This window comes from Falco peregrinus, chromosome 18 (genome assembly GCF_023634155.1).
Source record: "Falco peregrinus isolate bFalPer1 chromosome 18, bFalPer1.pri, whole genome shotgun sequence".
Classification (NCBI taxonomy): Eukaryota; Metazoa; Chordata; class Aves; order Falconiformes; family Falconidae; genus Falco; species Falco peregrinus.
Genome location: NC_073738.1, coordinates 523,777 through 545,333, shown reverse-complemented (window position 1 = coordinate 545,333; position 21,557 = coordinate 523,777). Strand labels below are relative to the sequence as shown.

Genomic DNA, 21,557 nt, shown 5'->3' with positions numbered 1-21,557 from the left:
TCAGCATAAGAGCTTCATTGGCTGGGGGGTGGGACGAGGGCAGGCGCTGCCAAGAGCCACAGGCTTTTTACTGGTCTCCTTGCTGCCCTTCCAAGCAATGGCACTTGAACGAGGTTCTGAGGATGGAAAGAGAAGTGGATGAGGCAACTCCTCAGTAAAAGCAGCAAAGCCAGGTCCCCTCTTGACAGAGATCTAAGTGCTGCCGGCTCTCTCCTCCTTTCTGCCCCTCTCCGAGCACCCACTGCCCTTCCCCGCGGTTGTGGCTGCAGCCAGGAAGCAGCAAACCTCCAACAGCATCTTCCACCAGCACCAAACATCCTGATCCCCAGGAACCTGCACACACACACACCCCACCCCACCCCCCCGAACTAGAATGAGGCAAGCACAGCACCACTTTGCTGCCTGCCCCGAGGCAGGGATCACTCCCACAGCCTTGTGCAACTGAAAGAGTAGCTCCCCAGGCTCCTGGCCAGGTGCAGAGGGGAAAAGGTCTCACCAGGGATGCGGGAGGGCTGCCGAGATCTCTGGCTGCTGCTCAGAAGTTGGCTGATGTGGCTCTGGAGCACACCCAGGGAGGGGGAAGCAGTGCTGTGGAAGAGAAAAAGGCCATTTTAAACCCCCGAGGCTCAGAGCAGAGCCCCCCCATCGTCCCAAGATATCACAGAAGATGTGGAGCAAATGCAGGCAGGGATGGGAGCTGGAGCTCCGGAGGGGAGCACAGGCAGGAGCTGCCAGCACAGAGTGCTCTGGGGCACAGGGTGCTAGTGGATGCCTCACCTCTCCACTCTCTTTCGCTTCTGTGCGGGTACTCTGGAGACAGAGGAGGGCTTGGGGATGGAGGAACCCCTGATGACAGACAATGGGATGCAGGTTCTGTAGCCAAGGAAAAGAGTGTTATTGCCAGGGCTGGATCCTGACTACTTGCTCCCATGAGGCTCAGAAGCAACCAGGCCAACACAAGTCACAGGAAGCCTGCCCAGTGCTGTCGGGGAAAATTATTCAAACAGGGATGAATCCTCAGGAGATCCACACAGTAGGTGGCAACCACCAGGTACTGCTGCTCCCAGAGGTCATCAGGCCAGTCCCTGGTACCTCTGCTCACCCAGTTTACCCTCCATAGGAATGATTTCCTACAGCTATAGGAGGACATGCCGAGACCTAAGGGTGTCCTGCATTATCAAGTGCATACTGATCCCTGGTTTTGGATGGTCACAAACTCATGCAGCTCTGTAAAAGCCAGAGCCTCTTCAAAACATGAGCAGTTAAGAGAAAACCTGAAAAACTCCACGCTATGCAGTCCCAACCCTGGCTCCAGCCTCTCTGGGAGGAGAAGCGATGCCCCACCTGCTTCCCAACAAGCACTTAGGGCTCCAGAACAGAACCATCCCCATGTCCAAAGGGAAAAGGACAAGGAGGAATAGATTTTCTTGGAATGCTTTTTGTATCTTGCAAGCAATCCGCACACAAGCTTGGCCCGCTGGCTCAGCCTGTGGACAGGCAGTGTCTTCTGCCCAGTCCCCCTTCCCAGCAGAGCTGCAGTGATCCACAAAGGATTCACTCAAACAGCAAGACCATGGAGAAGGGATCACCAAAACAAAGGCAGCACTTACTTGGCCACAAAGACGCTGTTCTGCTTGTTTAGAATGTTCTGGATGCTCTCCCAAACAGAGAACTCAGATGGGTTGAAGGCAACCGGCTTGTCTGCGCCAGGTGAGCTGCTGTCCTCGTAAATATCAAAAGTCACATTCAGGTTGTGGACAGGCAGGGCAGGCTGGGTGCAGCCGTTTTGGGCAGCTGACACCATCAGGGGCACACATCTTTTGGTGGCTGTCAGCAGGGAGGTTCCGGGGGTGCAACACGATGACACAGGGGAGACAGGGGGTGCCTGGGCTGCTGCTTTGAGGCAGAGGGTGCCTGGGCTTGGTGTCACCCTGGGAGTCTCTGCTTCTTTCCCACATCTCCGCTGGAGTTTCGTCTGCGTTTTGAGGCTGCAGGGAGCTCCCACTTGGGAAGCACTGTTCACCTCAGACCTCCTCCTCTTCTTCGTCGGGCTGGGAGCCATTGGTGTGGGACGGGAGAGTGGAGCAACCTGCTCCAAGCATTGTAGGGTGGCACTCCTCACAGGGGTACTGGGCACAGCAAAAGACATCTCAGCTAGAAGAGCAGAGATAAAAAGTCACCTCCCTGTCTGCAGCTCCCAGGCACCTCCAAACCCTGGGGCGTCCCTCTCTGCACCCCCATCACAGCTCCACAGAGACCTGCCCAGCAAGCCCTACAGCAGCCATTTGCCAACGGGTGTTTCCATCAAACCACGTTAAACCCAGAGGAAAAGAGCTAGCACAAATAATCCTGCACCCTGTCAGCCTAAAGGCACCAGGCTGGTCCCAACGCGAGCGCCCTGTGGCAATGGCTGGTGTGTTCCCAGACAACGGGGTCTGCAGAACCCACAGCTTTGCTATCAGGTTCATGCATTGGTACTGAGGATGAGGAAGAAGAGCTCAGCTCTGGACAGACACAGGCTCCCAGCTGGGAGGCTACAGCCAGGCTGATTCGGGCAAACGTACCAGAGGAGTAAACAAGATGAGAAAAAAAATTAGGATCAAAACTGCTGCTTTGGTCTCCTGGTGTAGAGATATCACTCACATTTAAGCTGACTTGCACACACATGCTGAGCTCCCCGGAGACAAGAGCTGCTCATGCACCCTGCCGTGCCTCGGGCTGCCGGAGACGCTGGCCGTGCTACAAAGCGAGGCTGGAGCCGCTCTTGGCATAACCCACTGGGTGCCACGTCAGGAGAAACTCATCTCCCTGCCCTGTACCCATGGCTGGGAGTTGTCCCCCTGCACCAGCTCCCCCAGTGCACACTGAGACAAAGGAGAGGGGACAGCACTGACTGCCTCAAATCCAAATCCTCACCATTACAGCCCTGCTGCACCCTCTGGACTGAGGTGGCTGCGCTGACTTCTGTGGATCTGTTCAGAGATGTGCCTTGCTCCAGGCTTACACCAGCCTCTTGATGGACCAGGTGCTCCAGTTCCTCAAATTCAGAGACCATGTCAGGAGCAAGGAGGCTGGCAGCCTTCAAGACTGAATATTGCTTTCGGGCAACGCTCAGGATGGCAGCTACAAGCCTGGGACCGAGACAGACCAAGAAACAGTTAGCAGGTGAGCTTGGGCTGGTGGCACCAGAGCCTCAGCACCACCAGCATCACCTCCAAGACACCTCCTTGTGTGGGGCAAAGCCCATTAGCAGAGGGAAAGAGGCAAAATTTGAAGCTGTGAGATACGCAAGCTGTAAATCTTACTGGAGAATCTGAGCTGTGAGTTGTAACCAACAGGTGAACATACAGGGGACAAAATGGCATCCACAGACTTTTTGCTGGGCTCTTCACACACTCATTGGCTTGGCTAGAGGCAGACAGAGATCCAGGCACAGATCAAGGCCAGCCTCCCTCAAGAGACCTTTCTAAAGAGGTTCATTCTGCCAAGATGCTTGTGGCAGAGACATCAGCAGATGGTGCCATGGGAACCCTGCCAGGGCAGGACCTGGGGGAGCAGAGGCAGGAGGAAAGACTTCATAGAGGTAATTTTAAGACTAACACCACGCACTTAAGGCTCACACAGTTGTTATGCCTGGAAACCTTCATTGCTGGCATTTCCAGAAGAGATTATCCCATGGGATTAGATCCCCAGGAGCCAAATGCCTTATTTTACAGGGTAGGCAGTCATCTGCAAGCAAAGACCTGGTCCCATCTCCATCTAGACCATCCCTAGGATGGCTACGTGGAACAAAGGGGTGCACAACCCGTCCTCCACAGGCAAACAAGAAGCAGCAGCATGTGGGGAGGGCATGAGGACACTCACATCTCTGTCTGGCTGCCAGACAACCCCTGTAAAAGGCAGCTTGGTTTCTTCAGTTCCAGCTGGAGATCTGTCTGGTGGGTTGCTCTGGGGCTGCTGGGAAGCATTTCCTCTGGAGCCTGGAGCAATCAGCCAAAAATCCTTACTTATTGAGACTACAATTAGCCCATATTTAAGCTGCGTTTAGCCCCCAAACTCTCTGTTGTCTGGGAAGTTAAGAGGTTTCGCTAGCAATCCACAGCCTAGCACATGCTGAGCCAGGACCCCAGAGACTGGCTGAGCTCTTGCCCTCTCCCAGCACGCCCAGTGTACCCTACAAGGCTATTTGAGTGCCCCCAGCCTCTTCTGGACCCTGTTCATTACGCCAAGCCCTGCTGTGCTGCCCACCCCTTCTCCTCCGATTTCTCCTCCGATTCCAGCTGCAGCTTAACAGGCCATCCAGCTTTCAGCTGCTGCTCCTCTCCATCACTCTCCCTCTGATCATCCAGGGCCAAGCCTGTCTTTGGGACAGCTTCCTCCAGCCTACAGATGCCAGAAGAGTCATTTAGGTTGGAAAAGACCTTTGAGATCATCAAGTCCAACTGTTAACCCAGGACTGCCAAGTCCATCACTAAACCATATCCCCAAGCACATGTTTCCAGCGGACATCTAGTAAGCTGAAGTCCCCCACAAGAATAAGGGCTAGCAATTGTGAGAATTCCAGCTGCTTATAGAATATTTCATCTGCTGTTTCATCCTGGTCAGGTGGTCTATAACAGACTCGCACCGGGATATCCACCTTGTTGGCCCTCCCTCTAATTCTTACCCATAAACACTCCACCCTACTGTCACCATCATTCAGCTCTAGGCAGTCTAAACGCTCCCTGACTACCCTGCTGCTTCTCCTTCCCTGCCTGTCCCTTCCGGAGGGTTTGTAGCCATTCACTGCAGCATTCCAGTTGTGCAAGTCATCCCACCATGTTTCTGTGACGGTGACTATGCTGTCTTCCTACTGCACGACGGCTTCCAGCTCCTTCTGTTTGTTGCCCACACTTCAGGCATTAGTGTAGATGCACCTCAGCTGGGCTACCTCCCTTCCAGCCCTGGCATACTGCCCCCAGGCTCATCTCTAAAGACCTTGGTTTTATTCTCTTCCCCCTTCAAGTTTAAAGCTCTCCCAATGAGCCCTGCTGACTCCTGACCTAGGATCCTTTTTCCTCTACGGGACAGGTGACTCCTAGCTGTTGCCAGCCGGCCTGCTGCCGTATAAACCAACCCATGAAAACCCTGTGGGCTCCTTGACACAGGGGACACCAGGAGGTCACACCAAGCTCTGTCCTTCCTCCCCACCAGCCTCACCTGGACAGCCTTGCTGGGCTTGAGCTGAGGGAAGCCTGTGGTGCTGGTGCTTGGTTCTCTGCCTCCCGTGCAGCATCCTTATAGGCACGAAGCTTTGCCTGCAGATCTGCCACCTGCAAGGAAGAACCATCTGTTGCTCCGATAGTTTCATGACCCCCAGGAACTCAGAGGCCTGCACCCCAAGCAAATCACAGCTAAAGACAGAGCCCTGCCCTCCCACCAGCGTCTCGCCTCTGCTTGCAGCCGCTTACAGATCGCGGCGTCTTTACTGATGTGGGAGTCTATGCTGAGCACATTGCTCCTCAGCTGCAGAGACAGGGATGAGGCAGAGGTTAAAGCAGCACTGGGGCAGCACATACCCCCTCTCCTGACATTGGAGCAGGGCAGCTACTCAGCCTCCTCCACACTCCAGGGTCCCCAGAGAGCCCCAAGGTGGCTACGGTGGACATGACCTGTGCTCAGGGACATGCTGCTGCAGTCACAAGTCGTTTTGGGCTCTGGGCTGAGAGGCTTTAGCAGAAGACCAGGCACCCGCTGTCTGCAGCTTCATCAGCTGCTTTCTGCCCCGAGCAACACCCCCAGGGCTGGAAAACTCAAGCTGGATAAGGAAGGCACCCACTAACCTACACCACTACGCACCAGGCTCCTGCCCACCCATCCCCAGAAGCTCCCAAACACACAGATCACCACCACAACATGAGATTCTCACTGACTGCTTGATGTCCTTGGCCCGGCTGGCATACTTGAGTGTGTTGTAGGTGTCCTCATAAGCCAGCACGCAGGGACTCACAGCGGTGATCGTGGTGGTACGGCAGTTGCCACCAATGGAGTCCTTCAGCAAGCGCGTGAGCTTGCTGTTCCGGTACGGGATGTGGGTTTTCTTGCTCTGTACCAGGAGATCAAGGGTCTGCTCAGCTTTTGTCCCTTGGGCACTCAGCTCTGAATCCTGTGCCACAAGGGAACAGCCACACTCATCCCATAGCACCTCTCAGAGCCCAGCCCAGGTTGCTGTCCCCACCACACTGGCAGGACCACCACTTAAGGACAGCACTCACATTCACCCACTCCAGAGAGCCAGAGCCTGGCAAGGCCACAGGAGGAACAATATTACCTTTCCATCAGCCAATGCATTGATGAAATTGATGAGGGCCAGCAGTGAGCGGTTGATGTTGGTGCCCTCCCAGAGCCACTTTCCCTTGGTGTCGGTGACCGAAGATCGCTCTGAGCCTGCCAGGTCGACCAAGCTCATCCTGGCCACTTGAAAATCCCGAGTGAGGCCGCAAATGCGATCCCACTGCTTCACACAGATCTGCAAGAACAGAGGTTGGTGAGGCTGCAGCTCAACAAGACATGTGGGGTGGTTGCTGGCTGGAGGCAGCATCACCAGCGGGGCAAGGTTTTGATGTTTATAACAGGATGGCAAAGTGGATCATGTGGGCTGTGAGATCAGGCAGGAAGACAACAGGAACCTGGCACACTGAGAAGACAAGCCAAAAAACTCAGTGATGACATGAGTAGCAAAGCCACAGAAGGGATCTTGCAGGAAGTCACAGAGCTACAGAAAATAATCAGCATCTCCTACATGTGGTGACTGAGCAGGGTACAGCTGGCCAGGTCCCTGAAGGGCAACACGCTAACTCAGAGCTCTGTCGCGACCTGGGAAGGGCTCACGCACAGTGGCAGCCCCAGTCCCAACTTAGATTGTGGATTTTGCTAGCAAACCTCAGACAGGGGCTGCAAGCCCCCAGTCACAGCCTTGCAGCACCTCCAGGGAGGCATTCAGCCAGGGCTTTCAGTGCCAAGCCCATTTCCCACAGCTGGTGCAGGTGAGGAGGAACAGAGCCACTGAGACTCACCTGGCAGTACCACTCCATAACTTCCCCTTCTGCGTCCCTAAAGATCTCCCAAGAGAAGCAATCACTTCCCTTCCTTCCCTATAACACCCTCAGCCCCCCAGGAGCAACTCCTGCATGGACTGGAGGTGCCATGGAGATGCTGGAGGCCAGTGACTGGTCCTGTGTCCTCATGAGACTGCAGTTTGCCTGCCAGGAGCCAGAGCTGGCAGTGGGAAGGGCAGATTTCCAGCACAGCTAATGGATTTGCAGCAGGCAGGAATCCAGCACCCACTGACAAGCCCAGCTGGGAAGCCGGCTGGAAAAGCATCCAGACACCTGGACTTCACCCCTGCAAGCAGCAACGGGCAAGGCACCAGGTTCAGACTAAAATTACAGTCAGAGCCCTCTGTCTCCCCATGCAGCCGTGACAGCCCTGCTAATTTGGGGAAGGGCCTGGCTGGAATTGAAATCAACTGGAAGTTTTATATAGCAGAGCACTGAGAAACCAGGGAGCAAATTTACAGAGCCCCCAGGGGAGCATAATTCCTGACACGGTACCAAGGGAGACACAGCAGAGGTGACAGCCTGCCTGCAGCATCTGGGGGGATGCGCAAGTCAGCCCCCTTTGCTCTGGGTCAGGTTTTAGGTATGGCTCCCACATGCTAAGTCAGCAAAAGTCAAAAGCACCAAGTGAAATTTCAGCCCTTGGGAGATGTAACATCAAGCTGGGAGTACAGGGCTGTCCGGGGGATGTGGCCATCAGCATGACCGCTATGTGCTGTCCTGCTGCAGCATTGGCTAGTGGCCTGCCCAGCCCTATAGCACTTTTCACGGCCACAACCACTCTGATTTTCCCCGGGGCACACCAGCAGCAGGGGCAGGAACCCCATAATGCTGGTCCTGGCACAGCCTTGCATCCTAGCCCTCTTTTCAGCACAAAACCCAAGCAATGTCATAACCGCCAGCCCTCACCTGGAAGATGGCGTGTGAGCGGGAGGAGGTGGCATTGGCATCGGTGGGATGCTGTACCCGTTTTTTGTTGCCAGCAGCCAACGTCTCCAGGAGCTGCTCTGCCGACATGGGCTGGGAGAGAACGGGTAGAGGGCTGGTATCAGCACACCCCGTAAACAGGCACCAAGACAACACGACACCAAGCAGCCATGGCAACTCGGGCTGACAGCATCCTGCAGCTCTGCAGGCCTTGTTTCAGCATGGGGTCACGTTTGCTGTCAGCCGGGAGCCGTGCAGATGGCACCCCCGTATCTTCACACACACACTCATGCCTGTGACCCCAGGACACACATCCACTTTCAGAACTGGTATAGGTGCAGCATTGCCCAGGCTTTGTGCCCATTTTTATACCCACCTGGTGGAAGGACAGACCCTGAACCACAACTCCTTTCTTGGGATCCTCCCAGATGGCCAGAGGGCCCTTGGGCTCCAGCAGGTCATGGATCTGTTCGTTGTACACCTGGAGCAGGGAACTTAATGTAAGGCTGAGGGTTTGGTTCCCTGCTGACAGAGAGTGGAGCCTTGTACCCCCCCCAGAGTCACACAACCCAGTGGCTCCAACATCACCTCCAGGACCTCACGGCACCGAGAACAGCTGACAGCACTCTAAATGCAGAGGATGGCTTGGCAGGAGGGATTGACTGGCAAGTCCCTGTGCCACCGCTCCTCTAAAGCCCTTTCAGCCGGGAAGTTCTCATTGCTACAGGGACCATGGCAAGGAAGAGAATTCCCTGACTCCAGATGGGAGAAACCAGCAGCACCAGTTTACCGAACTGGGTGGGCAAGCCTGCTTCCCAGGGCTCTAGGGCTGCCCTGGGGATGCCAGGCACAACTGGCAGTGCAGCAGGTACCCTGATAGTGGCACTACAGGGTCTGGATCAACCCCAAATCTTAGCAACAGCGACCTACACAGAGACAGGAGGGGACAGGGCTCAGCTGCCGCGTACCTCCTGGTAGGAGACTAGGACCTCACAGATCTTCTCCTCCTTTCTGGCCTCAATCCTTTTGTAAAGTTCCACCATGGTGAGGTACATGATGCCAGGGCTTTTCTCTGAGCCCAACATGGTGTAGGTTTTTCCTGCTCCCGTTGCGCCATAGGCAAACGCTGTGAGGAGAAAGGGTGGATGGATGGTTGAAATGATCGTTAACGGGAGTGACATAATGTCCTCTCCTTGTCGGAGAGCTTCCTGCAGCAACCCCTGTGGTGGGGGTCACTCACAGGCTTTGTGGAGACAAGGCAAAGCTAATTACCCTCCGCACTAGCTGCATTACCCTTCAGTGCAATTGTTTTCTGTGTTTCAGCTTCTCTAATTTAGCAGGGACAGAATGAGTCCCCAAACTATCACTTGCTTAGACGCTCAAATCGTCCCTGAACCTGCCCTTTAACAAGCCGAGCAGCCCCATTCCCCCATCTCTCAAAAGGTGTTGCTTCTTTCAGACCTTGTAATTCATCTCATATTCCACCACCCACCCCCTGCATCTTCTAATACCCTCTCTGAAGCACCACCCTCAGAGCAGGACACACTAATCCAGAGAGCCTCAGCCCTTCTTCCCATTAGCAGCACTCAGTGCTTCACAGTTCTCTCATTTGAAGATCCTGAAGTTATTTTATGCAGATAGAGACACGAGACGTGCCTGCCAGGTGGGCACGGTGACAGAGGCAGCCTTCAGCGGCTCGCAGAGCACACCGGAGAGCCAGGAATAGCATCCTCCAGTGCCCAGCCCGGCACATGATTAGACAGGAGAGCAGTTGTCTCCCGCTCAGTGCCTGCCTCGCAGAAGTGATGTGCTTGTTAAGTCGATCGTCTGATGACAGCCTGTGAACAGCACAGGGGTCTGCAGCGTCAGGCAAAGAGCTTTCAGACCTGGCTTTACAGAGCTGCCAGCCTGGGAGATGCTCACACCCCACGACGAGTCAGTTTCACCTCAGGTCCCGCTCTGAAACTCAGCATCCTCCCAAAGCTCTGCCCATCACAGCGATTCAGGCTGGGAAGGGATGGCAAAATCAAGTGCTCTCTGTGCTATGGATCCATCCAACTTCCTCCCATCATTCCCACCCCAGGAGAGCAGAGAGCAAGTGATCCTTGTCCCTCAAAATGCCTGGAAAGCACCTGCCCAGCCTCATTTTCTACCCCGACAACCCACCACCATCCTCTACATCACGTCTCCTGGAGCGCCGAGCACCATTGCAGCCCCCAGCACCATAGAACAGCCTGGGCTGCAAGGGACCTGGAGAGATCATCCTGTCCAAGCTTTTGTAGGAAAGGAAGCCCAGATGGGATCATCTCACACCCTGTCCAGTTGCATCTTCAACACCTACAGGTATGGGGACTCTGCTGTGTCCCTGGGGAGGTTGTTCCAGTGAATGTCCTCACTATAAAAACCACCTGTCATATTGAGATGAAATCTCTCCTGGTGCAATGTATACCTGTTGCCCATTGTCTTCTCCTTGTGACCAAGCGCCTCCATCCTCTGCAGCTGCCCTTTAAGTACTCAAAAACCGATGAGGTTGTTCCCAAGTCTTCTCCAGGATCTTTCCTCCTAGGGCAGGCTCTCCAGCCCTCGGATCATCTCCATGGCCCTTCTTCAGAACTTCTCTGCTCCGTCCCCATCCTTCCTGACTTGCGGGGATCAGAGCTGGACACAGCTCTGAGCGGGATGATCACCTCTCTGTCTGAGCTAAAAACACCCTGCTCTTGCCACAGTGTGCTGCTGACTCCTGTTCGGGTCATCATCTGTCAGAATCCCCAGGTCCCTCCTGGCGAGGCTGCTCCTCAGCCACACAGATCCCAGCCTCTGCTGGGCTCCTGGGTTATCCCACCCCAAGGGTTAAGACTTCGTACTCGTCTGTGTTAATCTTCACACTGTTCTTGCTTGCCTGCTTTTCCAGCCCAGCCACGTCTCCCCCAGCCCTGCTCCACAAACCCTTTTCTCCACAGAGCTCTGCGTCCAGCTCGGGGTCCCCAGCACAAGGCAGACATGGACCTGTTGGGGCGGCTCCAGAGGAGGCCACAGAAATTACCTGAGGGCTGGAACAGCTCTGCTGTGGAGAGAGGCCGAGGGAGCTGGGGTCGTTCGGCCCAGAGAAGGCTCTGGGGAGACCTTACTGCAGCCTGCCAACATGTATCAAGTGGGCTTCTAAGAAAGTCCAAGAAAGTTTTTACCAGGGCCTGTAGGGTGAGGGGCAATGGCTTTTAACCGTCAGAGGGCACATTCAGAGTGGACATGAGGAATAAATCATTTACTGTGAGGGCGCTGAGGCTGCCCCATCCTTGACAGTGTCCGAGGCCAGGCTGGACGGGGCTGGGAGCAACCTGGGGCTCCCCCCCTCCCCCTTCTCCTCCCCCCCCCCCTCCCCTCCTCTCCCCCCTCCTCCTTCTCCCCCCCCCCCCCCCCCGCGCGCTGCAGACGGCGGCGTTCCGGCCGGCCGGCAGCACCAGCTGTGCCACCGCTGCTCTGAGCCGTTCCCCAACGGCCCCCAACGGCCGCGCCTCTGCCCCGGGCCGGACGGGCGCTGGCCCCTCGCGCCCTGCCCACGCCCCCCCGCCGCGAGCCGCAGTCCCGCGCGCTGGCCCGGCCGCCATCTTTCCCCCTTGCCCCATCCCCACCGTGGCCACCGAGCCGGGCCGGTCCCCCGCAGCGGGGAGAACCGGCAGCCCCAGCGCTGTCGCCCAGCCGCGGGCCCGGGTGGGTTGTGGAGCCCAGGGTGTTCCCCAGTGTCAGCTGGGGACCGGGGTGCTGTCACACCCGCTCCTAACGGCAGGCTTCTCCCCACAGCTTGGAGCAGACAGCCCTGGCCCTAACGAGCTGCCCAGCCACTGCCTCGTCCCATTAATTAGTGCTGAGAAATGAGCACCAGGGACCCACTAGGGCCTGCGGGGCGACACCCACCCCCCCCCGTCCCCAGGGGCACCCACATGTCCCCCGCATCTCCCGTCCCCCTGACCCCCACCACAGCCGCTCTGTGGCTCTGGGCACTCGCTGTCACCTCTAATTGGGCCATGTCCTGCCCGCACTGAGGCAGCGGTGACAGGCGTGTGCGCCTGAGGGGTCCCCATGGCTCTGCGTGGCCTGACCATGCCCCCCCACCCTGCTGTGGGGTACTGTGCCCCTGGCAAAACACCCTGCCATGGGTTTGGGTGGGCTTGGGCGACAGGGACATGGTGGCACACCCAGCAACCCCACTGGAGGTGGCAGAGGGGACACCAGGGCTTGGGAGCAGAGGAGCCGCCCCCAGCACCTCCCCGCTCGGGCAGATCGCTAAGCCAAGCAGGGTCGCTTGGAGGGGTGGGAGGACCCCAACCCCGGGGCGGGGGGCATGGGCTCTGCCCCACGCAGGGACACAGACAGCAGACAGGGACAGGTCACAGCTCTGCTTTACCATGGAGTTGCCCCAGGGTCGGGCACAAGGCATCTCCCCCCGTCCCCAGCGCAGCCCCCAGCACAGGCTGGACAGGGACGGGGTAGAGGGGCACCCGCTCAGACATCTGCACGTCCTGTACATATATACACGCTGGCAGGGACCCCCCGGCCCCCAGCATCACCCCAGTGTGGGGAGGCAGCAGAGAGCAGGGTGCCATGGGGCCAAGCGGGGTGTGTAGCCAGGGGACAGGGGGGCAGGGGGGCAGTGCAGGGGGGGGTCCCCCAGCTTCTTGCTGGCCCCTAGCTCCCTGCAGTCCCCCAAGCCCTGAAATCAGCAGCTGAGGGGTGAGCTAATGGGGAAGGGGGGGGGGGGGGGGCGGGGGGGCGGGGCGCCATAGATGGCCTGGACCACCCGTGGGGAGATGCTGTGGGGCTGGACCACAGCAGAGGGATGCCATGGGGCTGGACAGTAGCAAGGGGGAAACTGTAGGGCTGGACAGCAGTGGGGGGATGCCATGGGGCCAAATCATGGCAGAGGGATGCCGTGGGGCTAGACAGTCATTGGGGGATGCTGTGGGGGCTGGACAGCAGCAGGGAGATGCCATGGGGCTGGAGGGCTGTGGGGTGATGCTGTGGGTCCAGGCTTAGTCCGAGTAGATGATGAAGCCAGAGAAGGTGCTGTACTTGTTGTTGTTGCCACCATGGGCTTTGCCTCCGTCCAGCTTGATGAAGACCTCATCCCCCGCATCCAGGTGCAGGATGACGCTGTTGCTGGCGTAGTCATAGTTCTGGTCGGCATCCTGCGCGATGGCGCTGGCCCGCACCTGCGCAGGGGATACCCATGTTACCTGGCTCAGGAGACGGCTCAGCCCTCAGATCCCACAGGACACCCAGGGTCCCAGCTCACCCACAGCCAGGGAGACTGCCCCGCTAGCTCCAGGGTGGCATGGGGTGCCCTGGATCCCCACACATGGGTGAACAGGTCCCTGATGGAGGCGGCTTCTCTGAACATCACCCAGAGCCTCTCCCTGACCCAGCAGGCTCAGGTGTGGGACCACAGCTCCGACGTGGGACCATGGCTCCGGATTCAGACATGGGACTGTGGCCCAGACACAAGGCTCCATCTCTGGATTCAGGTGCACAATGACGGCCCAGACACGGGAACCTGACTCCAGGTTCGGATGCAGGACCATGGCTCAGACATGGGGACCCTGCCTCCCAATTTGAGTGTGGGACCACTGCGCAGATGTGGGACCATGGCTTCAGGTTCAGACATGGGACCACGGCTCAGACACAGGGCCCCTTCTCCATATCAGGATGTGGGATCGGCAGCGCTGATAGGGAACCTCGACTCCAGGTTTGGATGCAGGACCACGGCTCTGACACGTGACCCTGGCTCCAGATTTAAATATGGGGACCACAGCTCAGACACGGGACCTGAGCTCCCAATTCAGATGAAGGGCCACATCTCAGACACAGGACCCCGTCTCCCAGCTCAGCACCAACCGATGAACCCCAGTGCGTCCCCACTCATCTTCCCATGAGCTTCACAAGGACCATGAGCATGTGGCAAAGGGCTGAGCCAGCTGAGCTCAAGCTCCCCAAAACCAAGCCTCACTGCTCACTCAGATCCCAACCCACTGCGGGGTGGGATGCTCCCCCTGATAAATATTTCCTTGGGTGCCGGGAGGACAAGGCTGGGAGGTGCTGCAGCGCCAGAGGTGCCAAAACTGCCTGGAAAAGAAGCTTTGTGTCTGGAACCCGCTGCCGCTGCAGAATTACTTGGGTAATCAAATCTACACTGTTGCCTTGCAGGGAGATTGTGTGGCGCTGGGTGACAGTGACAAGCCGGCAGGTAAAATCCAAGTGAAATGCAAACGTGAAGCACAGGAAAAAGATGCTCCTAATTACAACCGATGAGAATGGGCTCTTAATTGGGCCCATGCCAGGCAGGGAAGAACCACCCCAGAGCCCACAAGCAGCCTGTGATGGCATGGTCAGACACTGTTAATTCTGGAACCTACTGAGGGCCCAGCAGGTGGTGACATTGGGCTTGTTCTCACCCACGCAGCCGTACCCCTCACGCTATGACCAGCACTGTCACCCTTGTGCCTACACCACCACCATGAGGGTCCCTGTCCCCTGGGGGCAACACAGTGAATCTCAGCTGGTCATGGCACCCCAGTCTCCAGAGGATGCTGCCTTGCCTGAGTTTGGGCCAAGGAAGAGGATGGAGGGAAGAAGCAGAGGGAAGGAGAACCAGGAAAAGCCACCTGGCACCAGCTCTGCTGCCATCATTTCCCCCTGCCACAGCTAGAGCTGCTCGGTGCCATCCGTCTTCCCTCATCAAGGAGCCACCCCATCACCGTGCGCCCACCAGCCCTTCGCGCTAACCAGGGAAGATAAATGGCAGCGCCGGGGCCAGGCTGAGCCACCCCTGGCACCATGGTGGCAGAGGAGGTGGGGACTCTGCCACCATGTCCCCCCGCTGATGGCTTCACCCCCCCTTGTCCTTTTTTGTGCCTCAGTTTCCCCATGCCACAGCCAGACGCAGCCCCTGGAGGTGGGAACCATTGTGTGGGGGCCAGCCCCCAGCCCCAGTGGTTGGCTCTGCTGCAAGCCACTGTCACTGACACCATGTGCCCCATGTGCCATGGCCAGCACAGCCACCACAGTCCAGGACCCCCAAGGAGTGGCAGGCGGGTGCCCCCCCAGGGGCCCCCAAGTGCAGTGGAAGGTGCCCCCCCAGCACTCCTGGACATGGCAGCAGGTGCCACTCAGGACCCCCAAGTGCAGTGGTGGGTGTCCCCCCCCGGGGTCCTTGGTCATGGCAGCAGGTACCCCCCCCCCCAGCACTCCTGGGCCTGGGTATCTACCCCAGGATGTCTGGGGCATGGTGGTAGGTGCCCCCCAGGGGTCCTGGTCATTGTGGGGGGTGCCCTGCCAGCATCCCCATGCACAGCAGCAGCTGCCCCCCCAAAGACCCCTCTGGGCATGGCAGCAGGTGTCCCCCAGGACCCCTGGGTGCAGCAGCAAGTGCCCCCCTGGGCTCCCAGGGCAGGTCCCTGTGTCCCCACAGACAGGGTCCCTTGGGGACCGTCCCTGAGCCCCCACCCACGGGAATCCCCCCGGGGCTGTGCCCACCCACAAGCCACAGCACAGCCGCACACCCCTTCAGCTACACGAGCCAGCCAGGACGTCCCTCACCCCACCACGGGGACCCCAAAACCACCCGGCTCCAACCCCCTCCGCCATCTGTCCATCCATCCAGCATCTCCCGCCATCCCGTTGCCCTGCTTGCCTCCTCTACAGGCTAATACAAATAAGAATAATTAAAGCTAATTAATCACCGGGAGCAGCTCCCTCCCAGCGCTGGGGCTCCCCTGGCTCTCGTTAACTCCAGCCCCAGCGCAGGGGTGATGGGCTGTGCCCAAAACTGGCAGTGCCCAGAGCAAAGTGGGGGGTCAGAGGGGCCCCCCCAGGTTATAATTCCCTCTGAGGATGCCAGGATCTACCCTTATCTGCTGGGAACTCCCCCTGCCCCCCCCGCCCCCCCCCCCCCGCCTTGTCAAGGATGAGGTATATTTGGCAACAAAACCCCAATTAACCCCATTTTTAATTATTTGTGGCATTTGGGGGGGTACCTTTTTTAAACTCTCCCGCCAGTGCCAGCCCGCCAAAACGCTCCCCTGCCTCCCGAGCCGCTTCTTTATAAATATTGGAGTGCTGATAGCTCGTTAGTAATTAACTACCAGTTAATTAAGCTGCATCGCCGCGCGCCGACTGAGCGCGGTTCCTCTTGACGAGGGGCTGCGTAGCTTCTGGAAATTCATCCAGTAGTGCCCGGGGGGGGGTGTGTCAGTTCCCCACCAAGCCGGGGGTGGTCAGAGCTCGGTGGGGTGGAGAAGGAGGTGGGAAGGTTTGGGGGGAACCCAAAAATATTTTGGGGGAGGAAAAAAGGGGATGAGGTGGTTTTTTGGGGATGCTCAGTTCAGAGTTACACTGATGCTGCTTAGGAGAAAGAGCTGGCTGTGCCAAGCGTCGCTAGGACCCCCAAAATTTTGGGCTGGAGTAGGGGGGAGCCAAAAAAAAAAAAAGAAAAAAAAAAAAAAGAAAATTTAAACTGTTTGGATGGAGAAAAAAATGCCGAGAGGCTCCTGCCCCCACTGCGCTCCTGGCTCGGCAGTTTTCAGCCGAGGGGTGAAGCACTGTGGCTGTGCCAATGCTCCCACTTCCCCTTCCACCCCTGGCTATTTTTTGGGTTTATAACTCAGTTTTGGGTTAATTCAGTGTTGTATATCCTCAGGACAGGGATGCACCACAGGGCTTGATGCTGGGAGAGAATGATGAGAACCAGGAGTGGAGTGGGATGAATCCTGGAGTGGATGCTGGCTGTGGTGACACCCAAGGGAATAAGCTCAAGTGACATTTTGGGGGTCACGGCCACATCTTGTGCCTTGAGTCGTGGCTCGGGGGGACACATGGTGTGGGAAAGGGACAGCGTTTTGAGCATCACCTGCAAGTCACGGGGGTGGAGAGACTGTGTCTTGGCATCGGGAAGGTTTTCAGATGGATGGAGTCGGGGGGGGGGGATGCTGGAACCAGGGGAGGGGCAAGGATAGGGCCAGCCTCAGGGTGGCCCCCCTATGGTGTCCACCACACAGCCTGGCCAGCAGTGGGGACATCTCTCCTGACACAGCAGCAGCCAAGCTGGCTCTGGGATGGGGGTGCAGCACCCCAAAAGTGGGGCAGGCGCTGCCCCGCTCCAGGCCATGCAGACACTGTCCCCTGCAAAGGAGCCCGCCCTGTCCCCCCCTGGGGGAGTCCCAGCAGGGATGATGGCAGGGCTCAGCGACGTCCCAGGGCACCCTAGAGGCATGTCTCTGGAGCCAAGGAAGGACTGAGGGCACCCTTGGGGACAAATCAGGACAGCACAGGTATGGTGGCAGAGTATGTCCCCAGTGCTGGGAGAGGGATGAGGCACCGGGGAGGGGGCATCTCTGGGACTGGGAGAAGGACGGAGCTCCCTGGGGATGCATCCAGGGCCCATCACCACCACTGGGAGAAGGATGGAGCATCCTGGAGGTGCATCTCCGGGGCTGGGAGTGGGATGGGACATGCCGAGAATGCATCTCCAGGGCTGGGAGCAGGACAAGGCAATGCGGGGCTGCACCCAGAGCTCATCGTTGCCACCAGGAGAGGGACAGAGCATCCCAGAGGTACAGCCCTGGGGACAGAAGAAGGATGTGGCACCCCAGGGACGCACCCAGAGCACATCACTGCCACTGGGAGAGGGATGTGGCACCCTTGGGATGCATCCCTGGGGCCAGGAAAAGGATGGGGCATGCCAAGGAAGCGCCCGGAGCCTGTCATCAGCACCAGGAGAAGGATGTGACTGAGGGTTCATCTCTGGGGCCAGGAGAAGGATGGAGAACCCTGGGGGTGCATTCCTAGGGCCGGGAAAAGGATGTGGCACCCTGAGGAAGCACCCAGAGCCCTTCCTGGGAGCTTGGGGGGCAGCAACAGCTCCCGTCCCACATGGTGGGGCTGGTAGCCGGGATGGCCAGCCCTTACCTGACCATTCTTGCAGAGGTCGGCCCACATGCTGGTGCCATCGCCGCCGCGCATGAGGACGTGGTAGGTGAAGAAGTAGGTGCCGGGGATGGCGCAGGTGAACTTGCCCGAGCTGGCGTCGTAGCTGTTGCCCAGGTTGGTGACCACGTCGTCGAACTTGAGGACCTCGTAGCCCTCATGGGGGTTCTTGAGGCCGGCGTAGAAGGCGACGCGTGGCACCGTGCTATAGGTAGCTGCACTCACCGCACCTGTAGCCCCTGGTCCCGGTAATCCCGGGGGTCCCGGTCGTCCCGCTTCACCCCGCGCCCCCGCCGGTCCTGGCGGTCCTGGTTCTCCCGGCGGTCCCGGTGGTCCTGGTTTTCCCGGTCGCCCTGGTTTGCCTTGGGGACCCTGCACCAGGGTGGAGGGCGGCGGGATGGGGCCGCGTTCGGCTGGTTGCGGCGGGGCAGCGGGGCCGTAGGGCTCGCAGACCATCCGGCAGGTCCCCAGCATCTCGTACCGGCCATCGGTACCGGCGGAGCTCACCAGCACCGGGATGAGCACCACCAGCACCAGCACCATCACCACCCCCGCCGCGGCCGCCAGCAAAGTTTTCCGGCCCAGGCTGAGCCGCCGCCCGGCCGGGGCGCGCTGCCGCCCGGGGGTGGGAATGGTGCCGGTGGGGGGGGAGCAGGGCGGCGGCGGGGGGGGGACGACTCGGGGGTGGCGGCGGCGGCGGCCGCTCCGCTGCGCTCCGCTGGCTCCGGTGCGCCCCGCGCCCGCCCTGACCACGCCCATCCACGCCCCGGCCACGCCCTCAGCCCCTCCCCTGTGCCCGCCCACGCACGTCTCCGAGCGGGGAGGCACGCCCCCCGTCACGCCCCTCTGCCACGCCCATCCCTGCAGCCCCCCCCGGACCTCCCTTTTGGCCGTGGGGTCGCCCCCCCCCCGCTGGGGTCCCCCTCCGCCCTCCCCCCGCGTGCTCACCCGGAGCCGCGCCCTGTCCCCACGGGGCCCACGCGATGCGCCCGGCGGGCACGTCCCCTCGGGGGCTGGAGTTCTGTCACCTCCGTGCCCGGGACCAGCCGGTGGCCCCGTCCCCGGAGTTGGGGACAGCCCTGGAACCCGCCACCCGTGTCCCCTCGGAGGCAAAGCCACGGGGACGGTCCCAGAGCAGGGCCCCTCCTGCCCGCCGGCCTTAGTTTCTCCTCCCACAGCGCTGGGCACTGACGGAACCCACGCGTGGGGACAGCCCAGGGGACACCCACCTGGCCAAGCACCCCCCACCCAGAAACACCCATCAGGGTCAACTGCGGGGTCGCAGGATGGGATGCCACCACCAGTGGCAAAGGCCACGGTGACAGCGGGGCACCCATAGGTGCCACCGTTGGGACAGCCAGGCCACGCTAAAGGGTGACGGCTACACGCAAGTGCCATTGCTGGGGGGCTGAGCACCGATGGGCTCGTGACACAGGGACACGCAGCTGCGCCCGCTCTGTCGCCTGCCATCTCTGTCAACCTCGGCGGGGACAGCGGGACACGATGGCAAGTGACAGCCGCCGCCAGTGCTGGGGGTGAGCGAAGGATGCGGATGCGGGGCTCTGGGGCGGGACACACGCAGCAGGGATGGGGGGGGACAGACACGCGGGTATAGAGCAGCCTGGGGACTGCTCCCAGTGCCGCCTGCCACGGTGGCTTGGTGGCCCTGGGTGATGCCACCGAGGTGGCATTAACCCTGGTGGCACCTATGGGGTCCATGGAGTCATCACTCCCCCCAGACCCCATCCTGGGGGTCCGTCCCCCTCCAGTGGCGCACCCATGCAGTGTCCCCAAAACCCAGGGACACACAGGGGACAGCCCCCAGCCCCCAACCCAAGAGGAGAGGGACCAAGGGGACACTTGGCAGCCCATCGATCTCCCCTGTGCCCCCCCCAGCTCCCGCAGAGGCTTTGCTTTAATCAGCATGCAAAAATCAATTAGTCGGCTTTAAGGAGGCAATTATTCCTGGGGGCTTAACAAGGCTTGGGCGAGCAGAGTATTTTGGGATGGGGCTGCTGCCAGCCCCATGTCCCCCCACAAGCTGTCACTGCCATGGCACCAGCTCCTTCCCTGGTTCTTTTCTCCATCGTTGTTGTGTACATCCCCCCCCCCCCCCCCCCCCCCGCTTCTTTTTTAACGAGCACCTAAAAATACGCCTCGCCGAGGTCACAGGCTTTGTGAGTCACCCGCCGCCATGGTGCCGCGGTGGCCCGGGTGGGCAGGGTGCTCTGCGTGGGGATGAGGTGGCCGTAGCAGGGACATGGGGGGGACAGGCACACTGGTTGCATCGGGGCACTCATCTCACCTGGAGGGTCAGGGGACACTCCTGGTCCTGGCCACTGTGTCCTTGCGGTGAGGCCACAGCCCCACATCACCTCATGGCCACAAGCCATTGTGTCCCCATGGCATGGCCACCATCCCAGGCCACCTCACACCATGGGCCACCCTGTCCCCATGGCATGACCACGACCCCAGCCCACCAGGTCCCCAGGCTGTCTCCCTACAGCCCAGTTGCAGAGCAGCTGGGATGGCTTCAACGTCACCCTGGGGCAGCAGCACCCTACACATGGGGACAACACCCCAGCTGACCCCAGCTGGAGACCCAGAGGTGCTCGCTGTCCTTGTCCCCAACCCCTGCACAGGGAGGGGTGCAGCACAGCCCCCCGGGTTGGCTCCATCCACCTGGGGATGGACAACTGATTGGCAAATCTCTGAAGGGCCACGTTCGGGAGTGCAGGAGTGGGAAAAGGGACAAAGCTGGGAGGTGACAGCAGTGGCAGCAGTGGCAGTGGTGGCAGCAGTGACAGCGGTGGCAGCAGTTATTGCAGTGGCAGCAATGGCAGCAGTGGCAGCAGTGGCTGTGGTGGTGGTGGCAGTCGTGACAGCAGTGGCTGCGGTGGTTGTGGTGGCAGCAATGGCTGCGGTGGTTGCGGTGGCAGCAGTGGCTGTGGTGGCTGCGGTGGCTGCGGTGGCAGCGGCGGCTGCAGTGGTTGCAGTGGCTGCAGTGGTGATGGTGGTGGCGGTGGTGGCAGCAGTGGCAGCGGTGGCTGCAGTGGTTGTGGTGGTGGCTGCGGCAGCAGCTCCGCTCGACGCCAGCCACCGCCGTTCCTCTGCAAAGGTTAAGCAAACAGCAGCTCCCGCAGAATCGATGCACGCCGAGCCCACGGCTGTTTGCTTTGGCAGCATGACGTGGGGAGGTGGGTGGGCAACACCGGGGGGATGCCGGTGGCAAGAGGGGGGGGCCCTGATCGATGCTCCAGGGGCGTGGGTTCAGCCTGGGGGGGGAGGGCTTTATCCCCACCCCCCGCCCACCACTCGCTGGGGAGCTTATTAAGGAGGATTTGGGGAAGGGTGAGAGCGGCCGGGTCAGGATGGGGGCTTTGGCGGGGCTGGCGCTGTGCCGTGCCTCGGTTTCCCCTCCCAGTGCTGTGGCAGGGGGGGAGCTGCTGCTGCAGCTGCCCCACAGATGCTGCCCACCGGACCAAGCATGGCCGGTGGGGACACGGGCACCCTGTCTGCGTGGCACCCAAAGCCCATCCCCACAGCCAGGGGTTAGGC

The 21,557-nt window shown here is 59.6% G+C and overlaps 2 protein-coding genes across 2 annotated transcripts; both read right to left on the bottom strand.

Moving 5' to 3' along the window:
* KIF18B (kinesin family member 18B) lies at positions 1 to 9,205 on the bottom strand. Its single transcript, XM_027783120.2, has 15 exons — positions 8,993 to 9,205; positions 8,401 to 8,505; positions 8,007 to 8,117; positions 6,311 to 6,508; positions 5,909 to 6,085; positions 5,431 to 5,505; positions 5,249 to 5,312; positions 5,117 to 5,159; positions 4,268 to 4,383; positions 3,865 to 3,982; positions 2,917 to 3,131; positions 1,611 to 2,154; positions 778 to 873; positions 497 to 588; positions 1 to 116 (listed from the first exon to the last, which is right to left on the bottom strand). The coding sequence occupies exons 1-15, from the start codon at positions 9,203 to 9,205 to the stop codon at positions 1 to 3; spliced, it is 2,283 nt and encodes a 760-aa protein (XP_027638921.2).
* A 3,199-nt stretch (positions 9,206 to 12,404) lies between these two features.
* C1QL1 (complement C1q like 1) lies at positions 12,405 to 18,763 on the bottom strand. Its single transcript, XM_005234900.3, has 2 exons — positions 17,982 to 18,763; positions 12,405 to 13,231 (listed from the first exon to the last, which is right to left on the bottom strand). The coding sequence occupies exons 1-2, from the start codon at positions 18,756 to 18,758 to the stop codon at positions 13,052 to 13,054; spliced, it is 957 nt and encodes a 318-aa protein (XP_005234957.2). The 5' UTR covers positions 18,759 to 18,763; the 3' UTR covers positions 12,405 to 13,051.
* Positions 18,764 to 21,557: the final 2,794 nt, after the last annotated feature.